Genomic DNA, 19,578 nt, shown 5'->3' on the forward strand with positions numbered 1-19,578 from the left:
TTGGGACTGTTTGTCATTTACTTTGCTGTTTGCATGGTTATAAGTGATGTTAAGATTGCTCATATTTCCTGATTTGTGAGGCCTACTTTTTTTTTTTTTTTTTTTTTTTTTGTGTGTGTGTGTGCATGTGTGTTAACAGCTTCTGCAAGTGGACTCCAGAGCTGTACATCTTGGTGCTGTCTTTGTTCGTGGCCTTACAACTTTGCTCATGGCCAATAGTGCCTGTGGCTTTCCATTCCGAATGGATGATTTGATGCCTTGGGAAGTGTTTGATGGAAAACTTTTTCAAGAAAAATACCAGCAGTCGCACAGAGGTTGCTCTTTGGAAGAGCTTTTGGAAGGCAATGTGAGTAATCACATCCTCTTAGACAGTTCTATATTTGAAGAATGTACCTGTCCGTGTTTTTTTGTTATTTTAATATCCATGTTTACACTGGTCCCCTTGCTTTGTATTTTTCCTCTCTTCCTTATTCCTTTCTCATCCTCTCTTCCAAAAAAAAACTAAGATAGAAATACTGAGACTATGAAGGAAGCTATAATTTTACCTTTATTTTTGTTTTCATTACTCAGAAGATAATATAAGAAAGTGTCAAGATGGTTGTCAATTTCAAAAAATGAAAATGCCTGTAATGGTTTTCTAGTACTAAGATATTAATGATGAGATTTTTTTCCTGTAAGATTTTAGGCAGCATAGTAAGAATGTCTTCAAATAAGTATACTGGGGTATAATTTTTAAAGTGTTTTAGTGTGATATTTTTAAGGGTATTAAGGAACCTAAAGTCTGAGATGAAGGTCTGGTGAATTTAAAGAGGAACTGGAAATCAGAGGAGGGTGTGTGTCTAGGTATTTTTTCAGAATGTCACCAAGTACCTCTAAGTAGTTATTTAGTCAGAAGCTGGGGTTTTGTACAATTTGAATGATATGTTACTAGAAAAACAATATGACTTAAAACACATCTGCCCAGGCAAGAGCAGGGAGATATCAGCAGAGTCTTGCTGGGTATGGGCCATATCTGGTGCGTTGGGGTGGCATCATGTCCAGGCTCAGAGGTGGGGTTTGCTAGGCTGGGTGCAAGGCTGTGTTAAATCACTAGTGAAGCCTCGGACCAGACCTGGCTCATGCCCCACCAGCACAGTATATGTGAAGAGATGCTTGGGTAGATCTGTACTCATCTGGGTAGGTAGCTCTTAAGACCTTCAATTAATGTGTCTCTTTTCAGTGTGGAACTAAAAATCCTGTATTGTTTAATTGCTTTTGAAAATTTTACCTTTGAAATGTTTTTGCCTGCTGTTATGTATATCACTTGAGGTTAAAATAAATAAAAGTGATTACAGAGAGAAATGTTTTCAGTTTTAAATGATTTTAATCTCATGCATTTAGTAGCAGTTGTATAATTAGTTGTTGTATAATTAGTTTTCTTTTCTGATTTTGTGTCCAATTACATACCATCCTGATCTGGAGTACTGAGTGGAACGTGTGTGGGTGGGTGGAATGTATGTGTTTCCAGCATGGAGGAGGAAGATAATCCTTTCCATATGGAATCAATCATATGATTAGGACTATAGCCTCTATCCAAATCCTGTGGTTCCCATTAATTAGTCTGTTGATTTCAATAGATTTTGGATTGGGCCAGTGGTGCATCCTGTTTTTGATGTAGGACTTTTGCAGAACAATAGAAGGTCTAAAGAATAAATGTGAAAATGTAAAACTATACAGATCTATGTGAAATTAATACTTTTCCATTGGGGTAGAATTCAGGTCAGTGTATAATTTTTGCAATATGTATCTAAATCTGTACAAAATTTATATTGGCTGAGCAGTATTTTTAAATGTGTTAGGTAGTATGTTTTAGCTAACATTTGAAAATCTTGATGTGGTCAGGTTAAAGTTATATTTAACCTGTCTTAGAAGGGAGATGAAGGAAGATGCTTAGATTTCTAGAACAGAGTTGGAAATTTGCTTGATCAACTAAAATATCTAGGTTAGGGTTTTTAAAAGCCTGATACTCTAGGTTTTTTTTTTAAAAAAAGCAAAAAAAAACCCAAAAAAACTGTCAACTGTTCTGTTGTGAGGAAAAATAGTCTAGCTCTGTGAATTTTTAGAGTAGTTTAAATATCTTTTTCTTTTTTAGGTACAATTTTATGGTACATATATGGCAGAGATAACTCCCAGACTAATAAAATAGCTTTCCAGCTTATCAGTTTGAGGCCCGAATCTGTTTTTGGGAGAATTGCCAAGAGATACCAGTTTAGCTAGGGACACTGGCAAGGCAACAAGCATGTGTGATTGTTTTTTTCTATTATCGTAAGTTCAGCTTTAGTAAATAAAACTGATACTTAGTTCCTGGCAGAGCTTAATGTACCACTGAAAGCCAAGATCTTTCAGCACTTGTTTGTTAACAATCTACCCCTGAGCACCATAAATCTAATCTGATGATAGCAACAGCATTATATTCAGAAAAAAAAGTTATTCTACATGGGATGTTTTGTTATAGAAAAGATAAGTAATAGGAAAAAGTTACTCCTTTTGGTGTTTAGTGCTTGTCTCCTGAATCTTAAGGTCCCTTCTCTATGATATGGACAGTTACATTACTTCAGGAAGTTCAGATATCAGAATCAGTGTTGTTTTGATCATGATGGACTTAAATACAGTTAATAGCTTTATGAAAATTACAGTAGAAGTACAGTCTTGGTTAAATATTTACATGTATAACAGAAATTTTGAACATTTTAGGGTTTGCTTCCCACAGATTCTTGTACCAAAAGAAAAAAATATATAAATTGAATGCAGTTGATAATTTGTGGGCAGGTTTTTGTGTAGCTCAGCAATATGTAGCCTAGCAGCTGTTAAAGATAAAAAATGGAAACCGTCTGATAAGAATCAAAAGTAGAGCCATCTTACTTTTTTAAAAAGATACACTTAGTTCATATTATGCTAGTTCTCTGTTTTTCATAACAGTAAGCATACTAGTTTGGTTTTCCGTACAGAAAATTGAATATAATAGTCTCATAAAGCAGTGAGGCAATGACATTATCACTTTATTAGCCTTTTTATTATGCTTCTCACTAATGAGTATGTTCATGATCAATTTTTTAAATTAAAACCAAATTACCTAATGGGGTCAGCATAAGTGATATGTTTTGTCCTTTTCTGATCATGCCTTCCATCCAGCTTTCATAAACACATTCTGAATTTATACTCCCAAGAATACAATGAAAGGTTTTTCCTGTTGGTGAGTGTTCTTCACAGACTGTACTCAGTTTGTGTGGAAAAAGAAAGATCTGTGAGTTTTGCTTAGGGCTCTATAAAGAGATTTGTTGAGTCAAAAAATGTGCTAAGAAAATCTTCAGGGGGGTTCAAGGATTCAGGCTCTACCTCTAATTTAAGAAACCTCTCTAGTTGCTGCAGTCTTGTCACCTATTGGATTTTTACCTTCTCCTGTGATCCTTTCCCTTCCTTCCTGCTCACCCTCCTCCCTGGTGGTTACACAAAAGAATTGTCATCCTGTAAAAATCAGTTCAGTTTTACAAAAATCACAAATTCTACTATTGCTCTAAAATATGTATTTTTATAATTATTTTCAATGTGTACTACTGCCCACATGCCCAGTACAAATCAATAAAAAAGAAGACACTTCAAATCTCACTGAAAACAGTGAAAGTTAATGATATTTCACATCTCTTAGTATTGTGTCTTTAAATAGCCTCAACTTGTCCTTTTGACAGTAGAACTTTTCATCACACCACAAAGTAAACATTTTCATTTAATTCCCACATTTCTCTTTAGGCTTGGCTATGTTTTATCAGTCAAGAATCGGGGCTGATGTATTACTACTGTGTTAAGTTTTGTTTCTAATGTATACGTTAAAGATACTTTGAGTTTCACTGGTGTTTTTTCTGTGTGTTCATCAGTCATCATCTGGAGGCTTTAACCATCTCTACCTGAGGTATTGCTATTAGAAGTCTAGTTAAGTATATCTACAGGTGCAAGGTAATAGAATAGGAAAGCAAGTGATTTACAGATGTAAGCAGAGAAGAAAAAACAACTTAACCGAAAAAGGGGAAAACATTCCTTCCGCACCCCTACTCATCCCTCCAACGATCCACTTTTAATATGAAATGTTTGAACTTTGTTTCCTGAAAAAAATGTGGACCAGATCTACAACCTTTATATATGTATGAGTGTGGGCCAAGAAAATTCTTTTACTTGCTGTACATATAATTGATTAGTGCTACACCTGAAGAGAGAAAAGCAGAACAGTCATTGATTTTTAACCCTGTTGTCTGCAGGAGTCTTTGTATACACCCTTCCAGAATCTGAAGTCTTTAATTTGCAAGGTTTGCATGGCGAAGAAAAGAACAATACAGAGCAGACCAAGAGGAAATGGATTTATCACAGGTTGGCATTTTGTTAATTTCATCAATAAAGTAAATATATTGATGAGCTCAACTATCCTTCAACAGCAGCTGCATTTGCATAGGCAGCCCATCAAGCTAGGTAAATTGTAAGGTATTTCTCCAAGAAACCACAGGAGAGATCTAAGAAAATACTTCTTGCTTTTAGGAATTCAGGTGAATTTGATTACTCAAGTTGGGATAAAATAATATTTCCATCTAACTACATAGTGAGATATATGCAGAAAAAAAAATATTCACTGACAGAAACATCACTGCTATTTACTCAGTGACTAAACTTATTTCTATAGAAGGAATAAGATTTTCTTACTTTCCCTCAGAGAAGCCATTTTAGCATTGATAGTTGAAGGTCTGAGTGAGGCACTGAAGAGAGAATACTCCTTATTGGATGACCGATATAGTTCAAAATACAAGAAAGCTTTTGGGCAACCTGGAGAAATTAGGGGTTTTTTGCCTAAGACCTTGTGCTTTTTTTTTTCCTCAACTTTATGACTCAGTTTACTAAAGGCATTTGTTTTCCCCACCTGACTTGCCTGACTTTCAGGGAAAAAAACATCTAAAAGGTTTTTAGCATCATTCACAGATCAGCCTGAATGTTGAGGCTTGTGAGGCTTGAAAATAATTCACACTGAATTTCAGTGTTTATGCTGGTATTATGTTTATTACCTGCTTAAGACCTGATTGGTTATAATGTCTGTGAGGATAAAAATTACTCCTTCAAAATTCCTTGAGCAAATTAAAACTGACAGAATGACTTTCTGCTTGTTCAGTACTTTGTGTTATGTGACGGCAATATTTCTGAGGTGGTACTACACCATACTGGGGCTGGACATTCAAAACTTAGAGTATCTGTTGGTGATTTATGATACCAGACCTTGTTAGCATCTGCTATTGCTTGAGAGCTGTACTTAACCATTTTAATTATGATTTGTGATTCCAATTTGGACAGAGATTTCTGTTTTGTTTTAATGACTGCAGTCTCCAAATCTGTGTCATAAAATTTTGATCTGGTTTCTAAATACACTTGTTAACAGCTTGTAATCATGATGTGCATAGATGGAAATGAGGACAAGAACCATGCTTATTAGGCTGACTTTAGTTTGGAAAATTTGTAATTATGCATAAGTATTTTGGCATAAAACTAAGAAATGTTGTTTCTCGAAAAAGAATATACTGTCTCTCTTTTTCTTCTTTTAATCTTATATACAGTCAGAGTTGCTTAGTAAATACTGTTTTTCAGGAACACAGCAAAGAGAATTTAATCCCAGGTTCCGACAAACACACAGAAGTTCTTTTGTTCCTCCATATCATAACCAGATGAGGGGCTTCCTATGGAGAAATTCTCAACCACAAGGTAAAAAATCTGTGTGAGAGTGTTTATTTGGAATTGTCTATCACAATATAACAGCTCTGTGTCTATATGCAGTTACTCAGTGGCCACAGCAGTCAGTAACAAAACTTGTATCAGTTACAGTTGTGTTTATACACAAGGTGAGGTAAAGTGTAGCATTATAATCTGGAGTCATTTTTTATTCACAGTGTTCTGGGGAAAAAAGCTTTCATGTGGTAGTTAAGCATTCTCCTGTTTGGTCTCAGCTGAACTGTGTTTAAAATTGTATTAGTTCTAAAACAAATTGGCACAGCTGCACAGAAATGTCTGTCAGCAGTCTTTAGCTGCAGATCTTAGTTCATACTTCAACAAAACACTTAAGCATATGAATAAAGTTAAACACATTCTTAAGTGGTTTTCTAGATCAGGGTTTCAGCTTCCAGATCATTACCTAAGGTAATACAAATGCAAGTTCTATCTTATCATGGCATTAATCTTAAAACATTTACCAATCTCACTTCTTGAACAGAACAGATATTTCAGTGAAGCATCACTGTGGATAAAACTGTTGACATTACATAATTCATTTTTACTTCCCCATTATTATGAGTTAAAGCATATACACATAAATTAAAGAAAATAAGCAAAAGGAAGAGAAGTGTCTAAGAAAGAGCAATTGTTTTATTAAGTCTGCAGAGCCTAAATTTCTTCTGTGTTTCCAGACAAGGTTCTCAAACAATACTGAAGATGTGATTAGGAAGGATAATAACTAAATACAGTAAAGTCTTCAGTATGTTTCAGCTGCCACTGTTGTATGCTTGAGAGTGAGATACTATCATTTGATTCACAGATAAGATTGTTTGATCACGTATGTAAAATGTAAAGGTAAAATATAGAATGTGTGTGCTGACCATGAGCAGAACCAAAACTGCTCATTGTTACTGTGACCATCTGAAGAAGCCTGCTGTTCAGGGATAAGGTCATCTCTGACCAGCACCAGAGGGCTTGCAACTTATTACACAAAGTATGTTCTTAAAGTAACTATGCTGAACGGTGTTATAAATGTGTTTCAGTAGCATTATTAAAACATCTTGGTTTCTTCCACACCAGCCCTATTTAATACCCTCAGGATGCTCTTAAAACATGATCCCATAAGTATAGTTAAGTAGCCTGTTATAAATAAAATAGATTTATTGGAAAAATATATCCGTCCTTACAAAAGAGCCTTGCAATGTTTTAGAGCTGCTTTTCAACTGATCTGCCAAGATGGTTCTTTTTGGCAAAGTTTCTTTTTCCTAAGTTTGATAATATTAAGACAGGTATTTGTGTTGCTTCATTATGTAGCTGTTGTCTCTGCCATATGTGTGTGTCTCACCAAAGAGAGGGAAAAAAGATAAAAAAGTAGAGATTTTGTTTTCCATGATATCTTATGTGATAAAACTTCCTAGTAATATTACTGATACCTGTCCATCCCATCCTTTATATACCTTCCTGTAGTATACTATTGTGGTTCCTGCTGTTGCATATTATATAAAAATCATTGGATTAAATGCATTAAAAAGTAATGGAATGGTAGCCATGCCATGGAACCCATATCTTCAGTCAAGAGTGTACCTAATGATTAGGCAGCCTTTGCTCTTTTTTACCAGTTAATGTTTAAGAATTCCATGACAGTGTCTCAACTTCAACAGTGGAGTAAAGAGTGCCTCCACCCAGAAAGCATAAACCTAAGAAGCACTGGTATTTCTCTGAGATGATGGTTTGAATCCCCTCAGACAGAACAAGAATTGAGCTTAGACATCCCTCATTTTATGGTGAATACTAACCACTGATCTGTTGTAATTAACATCTGATCCTCTAGCTGTATTTTGAGAGAAATTAATTTAGCTGTGGGATTTGGGGGGTTTTGCAGGGTTTGGGATTTTTTTGTGTTATTTTGATTTTTTTTAATTTATTTAAAGTTCTCTTCATAAATTTCTTGGCTGTGTCACAAATGGAGGGTACATCCATGTAAATCAGAGCAGGACATCTAAGCATCACAGGGAGGCAGATTTTCCCTTAGTGTTTCTTGTTTGTTAGCTTAGACTTCCCATTTAGCACTCTGATGCTTGTTAGACAGATCATAGGTATCTAATTTAAATCTAGGGTTAGGCTTTGACACTGAGATACAAAACTTTGCATTGCCACGCTTTGTAGTCTGTGTGCTCTGAGTTAAAATCTTGCCTGACATAGCATAGATGTCTGTAATAAAGCATGACTTTGCAGATTCTGAGTTTGTGGCTGAAACACCACATGCCATATAGTCTATTGGTAGACAAAACTGCATTATTAGCAGTTAAGAACACTAATATGTTGTTTTGAATCACATTGTTACATCATTCTACAAATAGATAAAAATAAACTGGGCACTAGAACTATGAAAATCACTTGAGTATCATGTGTCTTTGTCACTCTCTCCAGCAGTACAACTGATAAACACTGAGATTGTTTGTCAGCGTACAAATTACCACCTAGATCTAAATCAACATATAAAAGATAGAAAAAAATAAAACAGTAAGTCTAACCTTATCTATGTGTTATCTTTTATATACCTTTATAGCTGTATTTTTAAATTTCAGTGATTTGGACAATGATTCTCATACTAGTATTTGAAAACCTGTCTGAAAAGTGAGCTGAAGATAAGTAAAGGAGATAGGGGAGAGAGTGTCTGTGGGACTGGTTGTAACAGCTACATGAATGGTTGAAATCAAGGATACTCTAATACATTAGAAATAGTGAAAGGTGTTGGCAGGGATATAGAATTTCTCACAGTGATAAGATAAATATCAGAATTCTCTGTGTGATGGACCCATAGAAGGGATGAGGACATGAGTAAGAGCTGTCAGAGACCTAGAAGTGATGGATGATAATTTCAGCTACCAGTCATCTACCACCAGAATCAAAAACAGTAAGATGGGGAAACAGTGAAGCATTTTGACAGTTTCATACTTGCATTTAGAAGTTGTTGGATTCAGGGGTCAACTATATTCTGCCTAAGAAAACTATGTTCTCTCCAAAAAAATAGTTTTTCTTTCTTTGTATCCATCCATCTTTGACTTGTTTTTCTTCCATCTCTCTATTGGGGAAAAAAAAAAAAAAAAAAAAAAAAAAGAAGAAGGGAAATGGGCAGCTTTTGTTTTTTAAAGAATTCAACTTAAATATTACCACTTTTGAAAAAGTGATTTTTTTTCCTTTAAAAGCAAGGTCTTGGGGAAAAGCTTTTATGGAAAATTGAAGCAGTTTTTCAGGGGAAAGGAAACTTGAGTATCCAGGAAAGATACAGAAAAAATAGAATTGTTGGAGGTTTGTCTCACTGAAGAGAAACTCTTTTGTCCAAGACAAAAGGGAGTTATCCAGAGTCCCATTTCTTCATGGAATGTAATTGCATCAGAAGGGCACATTCACTTCAGTTTTGGCACACTGTAAACTTTGTAGCTGAACATAATACAACTATACTGAAGGATCTGAGTTTGTAGCAAATTTTTATTTGCTAGGTATTTAATCAAGGCTTCCACACTCGTATCGCATACTCTGTATTCAGTCATGTTTCTGATTAATAAGATTTTCATAGAACTGTGATGTAGGTGGGACTTAGTAGAACTTTGGTGCTGAAAAAGATTTCATTTACAGTTTGAGTACTACTTTGCTTATAGGAATCTATAACTAAAGCAGTATCGTACACAGGCACACTTAAACCAGTTTGAAAATGTTTGTTAATACAGCTTATGTCTGGTTCTAAACAGTGTATTTTCCTTTCCTGAATTCACACAGTCAGATATACCAGCCACAGTGTATGACCTGTATGATTCACTATCCCAACCCATTATTTGGACTAGATTTAAAAGTTAAAATAGCCCAAGTGCTTTAAGAAGGGCAGTGCCACCATAGACTTTATCATCCAAGACCTCAAAATACTAGCCATAATTATACACCCACTGGAGAGGGACGTGTTCTTTTTTCAAAATATATATAAATGCAATTCTTCTTGCAGACTACCTGAATGAGCTCTTGTTTTCCTGTTTTAATGTTAATTAAAAATATTTCATTCATTTCCTACTCCTTCCAGGTAGACAATATGGATTGGGACACCCAGATCAGAGGAGAAGATTCCACTTTCCTCGTCAGTAAAGAATACATGTCTACAGGTAGCAAACTGAGATCATGGGATAGTTATCATTGAGATAATTTTTATCTATGAGAACCTCTTTGTATGAACTTCACAGAGTAACTGAACCATGTGACTGCAGAGGAAATCACTCAAAGCTGAGGCTATTTAGCTGGTTAATCACTTGTCATGTTAGGTCTAAGCTTGCTATAAGACTGGAATCACTAAAACTTAGGGTGAGGGTACCAGCTGAAGCACAGGAGCATCCCAGTATAGCTGCATTCTTTTGTCTGTTTAACACTGGAAAGTCTGAAGTGTTTTTACAACATCACTAGATATTCCTGACTATAAGTTTTAAGACTTAAACTGTAAGTTTTGCGTATTTTTGTTATAGTTGTATGTATTACAATAATTTGCTCACTATGTATGATGTGGCATATCCATGCTGAATTGTGGATTGTATCTTTATGTTAAGGGTTATACCATTGTTACTGAAACCTGTTGAAAAGATTGAAACATGTCATCACTGATGCAAACATCATCTGTCAGTGAAACAAAATTACCGCCCTGTAAAATGCACCACTTTCTTACAACAGCCAAAATTTGCTGTTACTTTTGGCACTCCTACTTAAGCAACTTTTTTTCTCTATCTCCATTGACTGTGTGGAGTGAACCACATCACTGCTGAGGAGAAAAAGAATCTGTCATGCTTTACTTCTGTAATAAATGATACTTATGAGAACTAAGTATATTTTCCTGTCCAGAATTCTAATTTAAACACGTATCTTCAGAATTATTTCTTAAAAATTTATATATTTCACTTTATGATTCCATTTCAGTGATGTATGTATTTAATTGTAAAATTAATTCATTTTAAATAGAGTTAATATGAATAATACTAAAGAAATGTAAAATAACGGAGCACTTGCAATTTTTAACAGCACCACAGGATCGTATGTTGGTAAACTGGTACCACAAAATCCCCTTTCCAAGTCATTAATTCTGTTTTTTAAGAAATTGTTTCAGATATTAAAGTAACTTTCTTATGTCTTCCATTTGCACACCCATTCAGTTAAAAATAATCAGAGATACTTTACTTAATTACTGTCTTCAGGCAAAAAAAAATCAGGCAGTTATGTAGAAATCCCATTTTAAATCATGAAGTGTAAAAATTGTACAACAGCATTTGTGTCAACAACGCTTATGTCCCATAGAAAGTGGATGACACACTTAGAACTGTGATTATCTCTCTACTGATCTGCATCTAAACCTAATTGAAAATTGCCTCCATCTGTGTAATCTTCAACAATTTCATGCTTTTCTTAGGTTTCTAACAGTCCTTGAATGGAGTTGGCTCAAGTGGATGTTTGTGGGACTGATAGGGTTTTGTCTATTTATGTGCTTTGGAATCACAGTATATTTAGTTTTGTAATTCAGCATTTTCAGTATATGAAGTTATATAATAGCCTCTCTCCTTCTCATACGGGAGGTATATAATGAAAGAAAAATGAAGGCCTGATGTCCTGTTCCTGCTCTCGAAAAAGACTGAGCAGCAGAAAAAGAGAATGGGCAAAGATAGAGGCAAATTGTTAAAAGCTAGTTTTGAAATCCACTAGAGTTTGCAGATTTTTGTAAGAGCATGTTTAGTTATTGAGGATGATGACTGTTCGAACAGTGAAGTCAGTGGTGTTGCACATGGACAAAACTTTGTATTTATACAGAGAACTGTGCCCTTAATGTTTATCATGTTGGAAAATCCACTCTTTTGAATTATTTTTCTTTTTTCTTTTGAATAATATTGATTAATATCTTGTTAGTATAGTTCTCATAATCATCATTCTAGATTTTACCGATATTAGGCTTTTTATTGTATTACTGCCAAGATTATTTGCTTTTATAAGCATTTGAAAATTAAATTTATATCTGAAAATTGTCTCATGACCCATACTAACAGAAAGTAGCAGGCACTATAAAACTTAATGCTTGCATTGAGACATGCAGAATTTAAGGTTCAAAACATAAATGCTGGTCTGGTTAATTAATGCACAGATCACTAAACCCAGAATGCATATTATAGTAGTTTAATCACATCCATAACATAGATCACAAAATCCTACCCTGAAATAGGCCATAGCTTCTAAAATTGCTTCAGTGTTGATGTTCATATGTCTTATTTGGCTCCTCACAACTGTTTGTCTTTTAGATCACCCAGGTGACCCTACTCATTACTGGAAGTAGATGAGAATGGATGAGAGAACAAGATATATTTTTATGAAATGCTGTATGCTGAAGATCATAAAAACTTCATCAGTATTTAAAAAATGGTGGTGGGAAGTCTCTAATCAGAAATATATCATGCCTCATTTTCAGTACCATTTTATTTTGTATACATTTTTTTTCTAGCCTGTAGCTTAGTGAAGTAAATTATGGAATGTTGTGAAACAATAATTATATATCTTAGGTTCCAGATAATATTGTTTGGAGCACTTTACAAAAACCTTGTTGACACAGTTATAAAAAATGATCATTAAAAAATTTTGTGTAAAGAGTAGAGGACAGTCCTAGGTGTTGAAGAAGGCTACAAAAAATTAATGAATACATCTGATTCTGTTGTGAAAACTATTATGTCTTTTCTGTTAAACCTTTATCCTATATGAGGCTGAAAGTGCCCAGTCTTGGAAAAAAAAGGGTACTTCTAAAGTGTTTACAATCATATCACAGTTTAAAAATGTTACTTTGGTGTCATGCAGCTCACTTTCATAGTTCCTCAGTCTTAAGGAATGAGAAAAGGGTATCTAAAACATTCCAGAAAGTTATAAAATTAGTGTATGTGTACAAAACTACTACAACTTTAATGTCTTACTGTTTTGGGGCCTTTCAAAGCTGAATCAAATGCATGGTCCTCTTCTGGAATACATAGAATTCTCTTCTGTATGTAGTGAGTCATTTATGAAATGTTTAAGATTTATGCCAGACCTTACATCTGTCTTTAGCCTTAAAGTGAAAGTGTCAGTGTGAGCTTTTGGCCAGTATAATTTTGGAGGAAATTCTAAGTCAAGGGGAAACTAACAGACATTTTGAATGCATTCTTCTTTTTTTTTTTTTTTTTTTTTTTCCTAAACGGCAGTTGTTTGAAGCACACAGGGTAAAATTTTTGCCCTGTTGACATCATTGATGCATCTTTTGCAGATATTAGTGGCACCATGAATTCAATTCATACCGATAAGGTAGTCCCAATAGATCCATGTAAATGGGCAGAGTACAGGTAGGGCAATTTGGTATCTCCTGTGTTAATTTTCACTTGTCTGTTTTTCATCACACAGACTTTATTGCTACTTTGGAGATATGTGTATTTTTAGAATAGTACATAAGCACACTTGAAATTAAATTTATTTAGAAGTGTTTAACATGAGGAAAAAGCATTATTTTTATATTCCAAAGAGAAAATTTAGCTCTAGTTTTGAAATCTATTTTCAGAAGTACTATAGCTATTGTACAACTTGCACCTATCTTTATGGTACAATGATTACCGATTAAAACTCTGCTGGTTTTAGCCATTATTGTTCAGTTAGTATTGTTTCTTAGGCCTTGTGCAGTTAACTCCTTTGAGTCAATTGTCAGTGGAACTTAGTTCCTATTTAGTATATATGTTATGTCAAAGTGAATAATATTGTCAGACTTACATAACAATATTATAATTTCCTTGCATGTATTTTTCTGTTTGTAACCCAATAAATATATTCATTCATACTCTGCATATATCAACAGTCCAGCTAAACAAATAAATTGGCAGCAATACAGGATTTCTAGTTCTGTTAAAAGTTTGAACAGACACAATTTTTACACAACACATTTGCTTTCCAGGGATCCTGTCATGATAGGAGCATTCCTGCTTTCTTTTTCTATTGATTTTTCACTGATTATAATTGTACTACCACTTCTTACTTTTTTTTTTTTTTTTTTTTTTATTCCCAAAAAACCTTTTAGAATAATGTGGTCTGAGTTTTATGGAAAGTTCTCTAGTTTCAGGAATCTCATGATGTATAATAGTGTATTTGAAAAGAATGTAACTCTTTGCCAGAATTTGTTGGTAATTCCCCCTTCAGGCTTTGATATGAGAAAAGATTTCTGTTGGCCTCAATAAACAAAGTTAAATACAGTTAGAGTGGGAGTTTTGCTGTGCTAGTTGTGGTATGTTATGAATTGTTGGTAATAATTACCCTGACTACTGAAGAATTGTTAGCTTCTCTGTGAGGTTTTTTTTCCTCCTAATGCTAGACCATAAACAGAAGCTGCTTATTATTATTTCCAAGCTGAAAGATTTTTTTTCCCACCAGGAATCATAGAGTGAAAGCAGAAGCATGAAGTTGAAACAGAGGTGCTACTTCCCTGTCTCACTGAACTTTAAGTTGGTCAGAGTACCATAAAGCTTATGGACTGTAGAAGGAAATGATATACAAGAACATGACCTTAAGGATTGTAGTCTAAAATGGTTTCTTTAATATGTGGACTATGGAGTTACTTTGAATGGGTACAGGACAGAGGAGAAACAGACACGTGGATTTGAAATGAAGAAACCTATGTTTGTGAAGAAAAGCATTCTTATTTCTTGTTTAGTTATATTGCTTACTGTCTCCTCTAGCCTGTGCACAGGATAACTGCTTTTCATCAAATGTTCACTGAAATTGTACATTTATTTATTAGCTTTATTCCCCTTCTGGAGGGGGATTCAGAGAATGTTTATTAACATCAATAACTTAGTCAACTGTGAGTCAACAGAAATTGTGACATGGTCATTGTGAGAGAAAGAGTGACCAACAGGAAGATATTTGTCAACTTTCCTCTGTTTATTTACTATGTATCCTTCATTCTACATTATTTTGCTCATTTGTGACACCATCACACTGGGAATCTGAATCTGGACTGCAGAAAACACTGAAACACTGAATTAATCTTATGATGCTGTGGCACTGTAAGTATCAAAACATATAGATTATGCCTGTTTTCTAAAATGGGAAACTACAGATTTAATTGCTTTGCTACCTTAGCAAGCACTGCACTGAGGCAAAGGGGAACAGCAGTACTAGAGCTCTACAAATCTTTTTGTGCCATGCTGTCTGAGCTGTTACAAGGATAATCAAACACATGGTACTATTTTACAAAGGTGGTCTTTAATTAAATGTTGGGGAAGGAGATAAAAGTTTACGTGTTCGTGTTTAAACATTGACTCCCTCTTGTCAGCTAAGCTGGGAGGGAGGTGTGTATAAGCTCCTTCCCTCGGAAGGTTGATGGGAGATTCTTCTGTGATGCAGAGCCTCCTTCTGCAAGAATATCTTTTGGCGATATAGAAGCATGGCCAGTCCAGTAAATAAGCAGAAGCCTTGGCTTGTTTATGCCACACAGGCATATCATGCTTGAGAGTGTAGGGATGCCATGACGTTTTGTAAGTCTGTCCTCTTAGATACACGTTGATGACCTAGTAAGGTTGCTCCTGACTGTAGGTCATTCAGACTTGCTGAGGTTGCTGAGAACAGGGCTCAGTGATGGTGAGTACACAAGCTCCAGTGTTTCGCAGTGTCCCAGGTGCAGATGCCTGATGGCTGCATGGCTGGCGGCACCCTGGATGCTCTACCAGGCTCTCCTGGACCCCAGGGGTTTGGCTGCCTACTACCTTAGATCCATCTGGTGTGTAAGAAAGACCTGTGTGAGAGAGCTGTGAAAGGACTCGTTGGACGGCTCTGCCCCTTGGCTCAAGAGCTGAATTTAAGCCCATGTCCTTGCCCTTAGTCCTTGCCTAACCTACTTTGCAGGTATGCCTGTGTCCAGCCTGGCACCTTGCTGGTTCTGCCCTTGCCTGTGGATTTGACTTCCTGGTTTGAGCTGGGACATCCCTCATCACCACAGACCTGTCCGGTGGTGACAGAGCTCTTGTGCAAACCTGGTTACCATCATCATGCCTGCTCTGCTCTTGTTCAGGTATTGTGAGTTTGCACCCTCGCCAGTGAGGCCACTGCCCTGCCTGCATTGCCGCTCAGGGGCTGGTTTGCCTTCCCTGGTGGAGCAGCCCACCCTTGCTGCTCCTTGGCAGTGGGCTTTAAGGCCCTGACAGCACAGGGGGTCAGAAAATTTGGCTGTAACTACCCTAGTAATTGGATGGTGTCAAAACAATAGATACAGCCAGTGAGGTTACTTGCTGCTGAAAACAGCTTGAAAAACTGAAAATGGCTACAACCAGCAGTGTCTTTGTGCATCTAGAGAATTAGGACCTTGCTTTCACTGCTTTCCTAGATCTTGCAGCTGACATCCAGACCTTTCTCACCCGTAATCAAGCTACTGAGTACACCGTGTTTCAATGTTACACACTACAAATGTGAAGCTGGTTCAGAGCATGAAGCACGTTTGTTAAAGATTATCTTCTTGCAACTGATACTGCTAGACCTCTGCTGGCTTGTACTGCTTTTGAAGTCCCAGGTAGGACATTAGGTGTTAAGTTTCACCTGTAGTGTCTTGGCTAGGATTTTTTACCTGGAAGTATGTAGTTCTCTTAGGGCTCTGTAGTTCAGACAACACATGATGAGTTGAAGAGTTTTCTGTAAAAGACAAAGAGGCAGCTGGCAGGATATTAGGCTGAATACTCAACAAATTAAATGTGTTATTTATTCTTACTACAAAATTAAAGAGTAATATTTGGTTTTGCTTGTGCCAACTGGGAAAATGTATTTTTATTGTATTAAAAACCCCCAGCCTTACAGTCTTGAATATTTGTTAGTTCAGGTAAGGAATCAAAACCTGCTACTGACACTGATCTTGTGTTAAGTGCTGCTCATTGCACGAGTAGGAGTTATGGTAATGCACAACTGGAAACTCTCTAACAAGCTTGAAATCACAGTGCAGGCAGGACTTCAGCTGTAATAATTTCAAGTTCTGTCTCCCATGTCTCTATATACTACAAATAGGGAGGTAGACACTTAATTGGGACCAGAGAACTGCTCTGACTGCAGAATTTCAGCCACAGAGTGTTGCATTCTGCATTGGGTGTTCATATTTTATATCAAAATTGTGTTTCATCAATAAACATCACCCAAAGACTCTCCTCATTGATTATATTTGCAACTGCTGCTCACCAGACCTTCAGAGATGAAGGATTTGATTTGCTAATCTGATACAGTCACAAACCTGAAAATTACAGTGTAGGGAAGCAAGGAAGTGACATAGAATATGAGGGACGCATACAACATTTGATATTTTTAGGCTTTTATCTTTGTGTTGATCCTTTTTATTCTCCCACAGTTAGTCATTAGATCACTTGTTGAATGACCTATTAGTAATGGTCACATAGATAAAAAGGGATACATTCAGTGTTAATAATCTAGGCATGAATTTTGATATTAAATACGTTGATATTTCAAGTGTGTTAATCTCTCATGCTAGAAGACAGAAGAAATACTAGGCACAGAAACCAGTCCTGCATATAAACCCTCTGAAGATGCTTGATAACTGAAGGGTTTTTAATAGACAATGGTGCCCCCATCTCAAAAAATTAGGTAGCCAAGTATGCAGCTAGCCTTTGGACCCATTAATAAAAGAGCAAAACTGTACTGTAAGATCTGTTCTGATCTCAGATGTGATTTCTAAATATGCTGTAGGTAGCTCAAAAAGTCATTGTTCAGTGAAAGCCATCATAATTTTTAGAAAACTTACATGAGAAACTTGTATGTTGCTTGTGGTATTTGGAAAATTTAAGTCAAGGTAAGCATTCAGGAGTTAACTTTATCAGATCCAGCTTTATTTTAGTCAAGGTTTTGCTTGTCTTTTAATAGCAGAGACCCAGCAAGGTCTGTATTTACTTTCTGAGAATACTTTAATTTTCATTTGTGATGATGATGCAGCTCATCTAAAAGGATGTAATTGTATAATGTGCTGCCTTTTGATAATCATCTTCACCCTCTGGTTTAATTATCCATCAGATCCTTTAGTCCTTCTGATCTGCATTCTGCTGGAGGGTTTTCAGTTTGAGTAAAGTAAAGGTTTGAGGCATGCTGGTGATAAAGCTAGACCTCTTGTTATGTAATACGCATATGAAAGATCACCACATTTAAATATGGTGATAAGGCTGACTTAGAATCTTAACCATCTTTGGGCAAATTGCAATACTTCTCTCTTTAACAAAGCCTTCATTTTGTAGGTGTGATTTAATTTCTACTCTACCTTCCCTATGAAGAGGGGAGACTCCACAAAGGAACAGATAGGAGAGGTTAAAAAAAATCCACTACCAACAATTGTATTTCCAAACAAAAGAGGGAGGGCAGCTACACAGTTGATGCACAGCAGCACAGAGCATTAAGAAGGTGGCTAGTGCGTCTAGACCAAAAGTTCTAGGTTTTAAAAACAATTCAGAAACCTAGGGCACACTGTACTTCTATCATAGTTGCAATACACTTAATGCAGTTATATTTTTTAATTGACTGTCTGCATACGCAGGCTCATTTTACAACTGTGTGATGCATTGGCAAGTCTAGACAGATTGTGGTTTATGCTTTACATAAAAGTTACATTTTGAGTGATTTCCTGAGGTGGTCAAACAAAAGAAGTAATTAATAACCTGCAAATTCATCCTCCTTTTATTTTGAGGAGGAAATTCTTTTACTTCTTTTCATTACTGATTACTATATTAATTCTTGGCAACAAATTGTGCTGTAAGAAATTTTTGCTCCAAGCAAGTTAAAAAACAGCATCAAAGAAAAAAACATTAAGTGCTAATAGAAGCCAGTGTTGTGTGTCCTAACACTTACTTGTTGGGAGTAGAAAAGAAATCCCAAATTTGTCATTGTGCATTTGTTTACACTAACGTGTTATTGCATAATCAATTCACCATCCCTCTCCCTAATAAACACCCCCATCTGTCTGTAGAGAGAGCCCAACCTAGCAAAGCTGATAGCTGCTGGTTTTAGAAATTGGGATGGGGGTGGGGGGAAAGCTTCTGTTGCTTGTGCTCCAGGAGTGCAGTGATTTAGAGGGAGTGTTAACTGCCCCATGTAATGCTCACTAGGGGCTACAGCTGGTGCCAGCCACAGTATTTAGATTTTGAGAGGATGAGCGTCCAGCCTGCTGGAGGATAAGATGCATTTGCCTTTCCATGTGCTGGATATGATCTATCCTTTGAGAGGGAATAGTTTGAACCCCAAACCAGTTGTACTCCTAGATATGTGAGAGTAGCATGTGTGAAATTTCTGTGGAGACTAGCATTTTTCTTTCATACAAAAAGTTTCTTCATTCTTTTTATGACTTCAGTTAAATCTCTGAAGGGCCAGAGGGAGGTTCCCCCCCTCCCCCCACCCCGATTTCTTTTGGTTTTAAATTGGGCCCACCAGAAAAGGATGTAAATCAGTTTAAAGGTAACTTTACAGAAAAAGGTCTAGAGGATATGAGGCCAGAATTGCTTGAAAAATAGAAATTAAGGGCTATGTTTTGTTTTAGATGGCTTGTGCAACTGATTACAGATTAACTGCACCCTTTTAGATGTGTTAGGCTGACAGTGCTGGGAAATTAGCTCAGGCCTTCTGACTTCTGGTAGCTTTCCTGACGGCTGGACTACAAACTCAAATGACAGATTGCATCCAGCACAGAAGCTGCAGAAAGTAGTTAATGAAAAATAGACTGCTTTGATGTTCACTTCTGGTGGGCAGATC

General features: G+C 36.1%; 1 protein-coding gene across 1 annotated transcript in view; it reads left to right on the top strand.

The window, feature by feature from the left end:
* FAM120B (family with sequence similarity 120B) overlaps positions 1 to 14,052 on the top strand; it is a 53,532-nt gene extending 39,480 nt beyond the window's left edge. Inside the window, 5 exon segments of the mRNA XM_032985190.2 lie at positions 140 to 346; positions 4,290 to 4,398; positions 5,656 to 5,769; positions 9,851 to 9,929; positions 12,093 to 14,052. Of these exon segments, the coding sequence (XP_032841081.2) occupies positions 140 to 346; positions 4,290 to 4,398; positions 5,656 to 5,769; positions 9,851 to 9,912 (492 nt within the window). The 3' untranslated portion in view covers positions 9,913 to 9,929; positions 12,093 to 14,052.
* Positions 14,053 to 19,578: the final 5,526 nt, after the last annotated feature.

This window comes from Tyto alba, unplaced genomic scaffold (assembly GCF_018691265.1).
Source record: "Tyto alba isolate M040663 unplaced genomic scaffold, T.alba_DEE_v4.0 Super-Scaffold_22, whole genome shotgun sequence".
Taxonomy (NCBI): Eukaryota; Metazoa; Chordata; class Aves; order Strigiformes; family Tytonidae; genus Tyto; species Tyto alba.